This window comes from Lygodium microphyllum, chromosome 7, assembly GCF_053477565.2.
Source record: "Lygodium microphyllum isolate KBCC chromosome 7, Lygodium_microphyllum_v1.1.10, whole genome shotgun sequence".
Classification (NCBI taxonomy): domain Eukaryota; kingdom Viridiplantae; phylum Streptophyta; class Polypodiopsida; order Schizaeales; family Lygodiaceae; genus Lygodium; species Lygodium microphyllum.
The window spans coordinates 37,895,504-37,903,155 of NC_141141.1; the positions used below are offsets into that span (position 1 = coordinate 37,895,504).

The window sequence follows — 7,652 nt, forward strand, 5'->3', positions numbered from 1 at the left end:
GCAAAACACTCACCACAATTATGAGAACCTAGCAATTGATGGCAACATGATTTTTTCTGTTCTGAGAGAATGGAATTTTTAGGGTGAACACCTTTTACCCGCATATGTGCCATCATCCGATAGGCATACTTCCTTTCTTGGGCTTCCTTGGGAGACCATTGTGGGAGTCGTGGACTTCGACGAGCTTCAAAAAGAGTTGATGAAGGCATTGGAGAAGAGCCACTTGGAGTACTTGTTGTAGAGGATGCACCACCATGTGTTGTATCGTCCCGCATGGATGAGAATGTCCTCAGCAGGGGCACCAATTTATGATGAAGGAAATTCGATATGGCAGCCTCTATACTATGCCAAACTCCCTTCTGCCACAAAGTGAATGAGGTAAGGGCACCACCTAGTCATGGAAGAGCAGACTAGGACACTATGTAAGAGGGAGAAGAGATGAAAACTAAGAGAGGGAGAGAGAGAAAGAGAGAGTGAGAGAGAGAGAACTACAAAAAAATAAATGAATCAATAGACTTAAGTGATGGAGAACCCTCGGGACATAACCAATATACACAATATGGACACCAATATCATGGGCTTATTACATTGTAGAGTATACATAAGCTATAGTAAGAGAAGGAATTTAATAAGCTCATGAGGGAGAATGGGGAAGGCTCAATAGGGCTGAAGGAGGCCTCTTTGCTCTCTCTCTTCTTACAAATTACAAAGGAGAAGGCCTCTTTATATAGGCCTTGAGGGTGTTTAGGGATGAGGTTAAGATGTAATAGGAATTAACACCACCAAAGCTGCATTAAGGCGGTTCCACCAATGTGGAAGCTCCATCTAGATGTTTTGTTGACCAATTTGTACTTAATCAAGCTCCATCATAGGTGAGTTGTCTCCATTCTCCCCCCCATAGCTTGAGTCCAAGAGCTCTCCTATAAAAAAATATAGAGAATCTTCATAAAATAAGATCATATCTAGCAATAATAGAGAGAGATAATGAGAGTTCATACATTACTACTACAATTAAGGATGATTTGAGGGTGATTTAAGAGGGGAATTCTAATGGTTTATTAGCTTGAGAGAGAGGAGAAGAGAGGGGAAAGGGTTGGGGGTCTAATGAATGATGTTTTATGGAAGTGTTAAGTGTGGGGAAGAAAGTATGGATGTGTATTAAATTGGGAGAGGTGGTCTCCACTGCAGTTGGAAAAGGTTGGCATCCACCATTTTCGCCATATCTCCCGACTCGTAGCTCCAAAAAATTATAAAAAAATACCAGCCAAAACTTCACTCACGCGCTACAACTTTCATGTTGAAAAGTTTTTTTGGATTGGAGTGGAAGTATTTTTAAAAAATCTTACAAAATCATGTGCCTGATTTTTCTTCCACTAGAAGGGTCCCATTTGGTTGAATTGTCATAAGGCTCCAAAGTCATGACATTATGAGTCTCACATACCCTTTGGATGGCTCCAAATCCATTTCATATCTTTCCTTTTCACATTATACATTTTTCCTTTACCTTCCTCCATTGATCTTTACTCTTCACCCCCCCTTGGTAAACCGGTCCATGAAATATTTTCATCTAGTGATTTCTTGGATTTCCCAAGAGGTTGTTCCCACCCCCTTCTTTATTTCAAAGCTCCAAATATACAAAAAATCAACAAAATGTTAGACAAATATTTTTTTGTGATTTTCTCGGATCACTGTCAGTTCTGGGCAAAGCATGGATGTATCCTAGGGCATGTAGTGTCAAGGAATGGCATTGCCACCGACTTGTCAAAAGTTAGGGTCATTGCCGACCTACCACCACCCATTAACTACAAGGGTGTTCAGTGTTTCTTAGGCCATACGGGATACTACCGATGGTTTGTACTGAATTACGCATTGATTGCTAGACCATTGTATAAGCTGCTGATCATATTTGAGTGGACTGAGGAATGCCAACATGCATATGAAGAGTTGAAGAAGGCTCTCACCACTACACCAATCTTACGAGCCCCAAATTGGAGTATAGCATTCCATGTACACATAGATGCCTCTAAGTTTGCTATTGGAGCTGTTCTATGCCAGCCTGATGAGCATAACCTTGATTACTCCATGAGCTTTGCTAGTAGGCACACTACAAGGGATCGGGCTCATACCCGCGCTCCTAGCCGCACAAAATGACTTGGGAAAAAAAGTGTCGGGCCCGTGTAATAGCGCGTGTATCATCGCGGCCAGAGACATGCGTGTAAAAGCGCGTGTACAGTGACAGCCAGTCGCGCGAATACACGACCCCATACACGCGTTCTGCGCAGTTTTGCTGCAAATTTACACGCGAATCTAACCAGACTATCTGCGAAAATATACGCGATTTTGACAGATGACACGCGCTTATACACGCGATCGCAGAGGGAAAAAAAAAATCCAGAGAGTGCTTTTGGGTGCCTGGATGCTGTTCCAGCATCCAGCCACCCAAAGGCACTCTCTGGATTTTTTTTTGGTGCATTGCACCATAAAGAAAGAGCGATTTAGATTTCAAGACTCACTCTCTATGAATACACGATTCAATATTACTATCTAAAACTTAATACACGACTCAAGACTCACGATTCAATACATTGTCAATACATGATACATTTGTGTACAAGGGAGTCCATATGTCAAAATAGCCCATGGCTTTAATTAGGAACAAATATATACAAAGTCAAATAGGGAGCTAGGTGCAAAAAAGCCCATGGCTTCAGTTACAAAATTTTTTTGTACAACCACATCCTACAGTATTCTGAAAGCTAATCAGAGGATGATGAGGACCCTGTGCTCTCTCCATGATCAGAGGAGCTCGCATCGGTATGTTCCGATGAGTGGTGCTCACCTCCACCAGGAGCAGTGGCACGAACATCAGCAGTGGCGACTGGATCATCAGGGGCAGGAGCATCAGCAGCTTGTGCCTGTTCAAGAAATATACCGTATGTAAGTATACATATATATGCAATTAAATAAACTGAAATCATTCATTTAGAGTTTTCAAGTACCTGTCGACCGTATGGTCTCATGGCCGCGTCAAACTGCGCATCCGTAATACGTCCCTCGTTTCTGAAGATGGCCCACGTGTCACGTCTGCTATTGCGGCGAGCATACCCAGTCTCGTGGGCTGTGGGCCTCCTCCCCATAACCCGTCGCTGTAACATAATCAAGATAGTTTGTAAGATCAAAACAATCATAGAATCAATGAATTTGGCAAACAATCAAATAAAGAGGCAAGTTACTTACGAACTCTGCCTCCCACGACTCGACGCCGCCAGATCCGAAATGCGACGATCCAATGGTCTCCATCTGGATCCGTCGTGCCTCCACATGCTGCCTGCTCTTCACGCCTCCCTCTGCGCGCTTCTTTGCCTCCTTCCACTCGCGTTTGTGGGCAGTGGCAGGTTTCTCACAAGGATAGCCACCCGCAGCTACATTCACCCCATCATCGTACGCGAGTTTCTTAAGGTGAGATCTTTTATTACTTAAGATCTCCCTTATTCGCGTCCTTCCCCATACATCCGAGAATGTCGCTCGTGGGGGATTGGGGTACCGACTATGTACACTATCTAGGACCTCCCTAACTAACCGGCTCTCCTGATCTTTAAATTTTACAAAACAATTTCTATACATGTTTGAAACTACCCCCCGCATATACTCCATCACCTCTTTCCCTCTCGCATCCATGACTACCCCGCCCCTATCCGTAACATCGTAGAAAATCTCTCCCTCCACCTCTCTCGCCTCCTCCGACTCCTCACTGTCTCCTCGTACATGCCTCCCTCCATGCCCTCTCTCACCGCGTGCCCTACTACCCCCCCCACCAAAGCACCCGCCGCATAATCCTCCACTCCCGCTCTCCCTACTGCGGCGTCGGCTCTCATCTGTACTGCGGGAGTAGCCATGACTAGGGGTGGCTGCACGTGACTGTGTACGTGACTGTGGCTGTGAGGGAGCACGTGATGGTGGCCGTGAGCCCTCACGTGACGGTACAGAGGAGGGTGTGCGTGAGTGTGTCCGTGCAGGGGTGTGTCTCCTCGGTGAGCATGTATGCGCAGGGGTACGTCTCACCGGACTCGCAGGCGTAGACGGCAGTGGAGAGGCTTGTGTACTTGGGGGCGCGGTGTGACCTGGGAGTCTAGGAGGAGGATGGGCATACATATACTCTGTCAGCTCCACTGGATTAGGATGGCGCCCAAAATGGTTTATCATCTCCATCACCCAAGTGGCGTATGCCCACGGATCGGAGGAAGAGCCTGGATCCATGAAGAATCTGCAAAGCGTCGAAATTCCGCCTCAATGAACCAAGCAAAACATGCATATAAAAAATAAACATATCTCCTACAATATATCTCCTCAATATATCTCCTACAATATATAACCTACAACATATATCTACCATTCTAGAAAATAAACATATCTCTTACAATACCAAACATCTAATTAGTAGAAGATCATAAGCCAAAAGAAGAAGTTCATTTCGAATTAGTGACGAAATTCATGAAAAACAAAAACTCTTTCCTCTATCTTGACGGACATTGTCCATCAAGGGAGAAATGACTAAACACATACACAAGGGTTCCTTCTTCTCTCTTTCCTCTATCTTGACGGATGTCGTTTGTCAAGAAATAAATAGTTAAGCACATATACAATGTGTGTGAATTCTATCCTCTGTCGCTTTCAAGTACACATAGCACGGGTGGAAAGAAAGAAAGCGACAGATTTGCCAAAACAAACAAACGACAACCAACCTCTTTGAAAATTCTTTGAAAAGTGAGTTCATTGATTCTTGCTTCTCTCTCCCTTTCTGTGTTGTCTGCACCCTTTGCTTCTTTTGGGTAGTCCAAGAGGGAGAAAGAGGGCTTTTGAAAGAAAGAAAGCGACACAGAAAGAAGAAGAAGAAGTGTTTTGAAAGAGGGCTTTTGAAAGAAAGAAAGCGGCGCGCGCGGTAGGTAAACGCGAAAAGCACGCGTGTAAAAGCGCGTGTAAAAGCGCAGCAGAATACATTTTAGACGCGCCTGTACACGCGACACAGAGCCTGTTTATAATTTTTTTAAAAACTGATTGTTCTTGTGTATCCATTGTTTTGTGCATAGGATGTGTATGATTTCACTAAAAACTGATCCTACTTCTGTATTGGTTATTTTGGACATAGCATGTCATCATCCTCTTCAAGCAGTTCTGGTCAGGATGAGACAATGCGTCATCGTGATCACGACGTGTGGCTGGCACAAAGGATCAAGTGTACGTGTAATCGATGTCAAGGGTGCATTGTACGAGCGCGTCGAATTACATTGAATCACATCTCGATGTATGGAGAATGGATTCAAACAGGTTTAGAGGTGAGAAGATGTGAATTGAAAGTATTAAAATAACTCATGGTGTGCAAATTAATGGAGCACGTTGTAATATATATACTGTGATTGAAGCAGGATGCAGTACCACACCCTAACATGGTGCCATACGCACGGCGAGAGCATGCAAAGCGTCGACGAGATGATGCTAGAGCTTCGGGATCTGTTGTCGGAGATGAGTGGGAAAGGGATGACAATAGCCCTGCACCCCACGAAGTTGTGGAAGAGGAAGTGTTTGATGACATGGTGCGGAATCTTTTTAGGGATGATCGCAAAGGTGTGGACGACAATGATATGGAACAAGAGCATCTCTACAATGCTTCATCGACACCGGTTTTTGAAGGGTGCACATTCTCTATTTTACGTGCTTCACTTGAACTGCTCAATATACAAACAGTTTATGGATGGAGCAATGCAAGTCTTGACGCATTATTGAAGTAAGCATTGTAACTTGCAAATTTCAGTTAGTGGTTTTTGGTTTACAGTATAGGGTTTAGGGTTATGGGCTAATTGATGATATTGGATGCAGGCTATTATCAAACATGCTTCCAAAGGGGAATAGACTACCCACCTCAAGAGACAAAGCGAGGCGCTATGTGACATCTCTTGGAGGATTGGATTATGATCGCATACATGCATGCGTCAATGATTGCATTCTCTTTCGTGGGACGCATAAGGAGGCTCGACAGTGTCCCACTTGTGGTGAAGCAAGGTATAGAACAGATGTGAAGAGTTTTGATGTACCTCGTAAAGTCTTGCGACACTTTCCTATAATTCCTCGCATCAAACACATGTTCAAGTGCAAATCCATAGCAGAGCTCATGTCATGGCATTCCTCGCATCGATCGGATGATGGCATGTGGAGAATTCCTGCAGACACTCCTGCTTGGAAGCATATTGAAGATGAGTGGCCCAGCTTTAAAACAGAGCCCAGAAACTTGAGACTTGGCCTAGGTATGGATGGAGTGAATCCGTTTGGTTTCAAGAGCACCGCATACAGCGTGTGGCCGGTTGTGTTGGTGAATTACAACCTTCCACCATCAATGGCGATCAAGAAGGGACATCTTATGTTATCCCTTCTGATTCCAGGGAAACATAAAGTCAAGCATATGGATGTTTATCTTGAACCGTTGATTGATGAGTTGGAGGAACTATGGAGAGGTGTTGCGGTAGTGGACATTAGTAGGCCTCCCTCCTCTCGACACTTCAACTTAAAAGCAGTGTTGATGTGGACAATGCATGACTTTCCAGGATATAGCGATTGTTCTGGTAAGAATTCTAACTACCTCCCGACTCTAATACTACTAGCTATATCAATTATAACTATTGACTTTATTATTCTAACTTTTTTTTTATTTTAACAAGTTTGAGGACATCGGGTAAACATGCATGTCCTATATGTGGCCCTTCATTGGTACATGAGTATGCTGATGGTTTGTGTAAGACCATATTCGATAATCATCATCGATTTCTCCCATCAGATCACCCTAAATATGCTCCTAGTAAGAGGAACATTCATCCACAGACACTTCGTGCAAAAGATTGGAAGCGTATTTGGGAGTCTTCAAATGTTCTTCCTCCAGATGGCATGAACAGGTACATCTCCATTGTTTTCAATCTTGTTTTGTGTAGTCTCTAAAGTTGGAATAAAGATGACAGTCTGCAATCCCTTGTGTAGGTACTCCATTTTTTTCCGGCTACCATATTGGACCCATCTCAAGATCAACCATCTTCTTGATCCCATGCACATCTTCAAGAATGTGGGATCTAGTATTTGGGAACATGTTATTGGTAAAAGAGACAATGTTAGCGTACGGGAGGACTTGCAGGTCGCAGGACGTATGCGTCAAGCTTGGCCACGAGAGGAGGGTGGGCACGTTCGTCTTCCGCCTGCTCCCTGGATTATATCAAAGAAGGAGGAGAAGCAGGTAAAGCAAGCCATCACCACTTTGCGTACTCCCACTGGATGCATGAGATCGTTGAAGGGAGCGTTTACAACCACTAAGAAAAGAGGGGTTGAGCAACTACATGGGTTGAAGTCCCACGATTGGCACAAGATGCTCCAAGTAAGTGTTTTCCAATTATTGTAGGTTGAAATTAAATTTTGTAATGCCCTAACCCAAATATACATGTGCTCTTATGTGCGCAGTTCATACTACCTACTAGCATCGACCATTGTGCAGACAGGAGTTTGAAAAGATGTATTTATAAGATGGGCGAGCTTGTGAGGTATGTAAATCCCATGTAAGATCACCCTTCATTATACCTTGCAAAATGAATGTGCATGAGGTATAACGTACTGTGCAT

The 7,652-nt window shown here is 43.9% G+C and overlaps 1 protein-coding gene across 1 annotated transcript; it reads left to right on the forward strand.

Annotated features, from left to right (window-relative positions):
• Positions 1-5,887: 5,887 nt before the first annotated feature.
• Positions 5,888-6,804, forward strand: LOC148033357 (uncharacterized; the record flags this gene model as incomplete). Its single annotated transcript, XM_087680903.1, has 2 exons — positions 5,888-6,614; positions 6,710-6,804. Coding segments are annotated over exons 1-2 (822 nt in total), but the record flags the coding sequence as incomplete, so codon positions are not given.
• Positions 6,805-7,652: the final 848 nt, after the last annotated feature.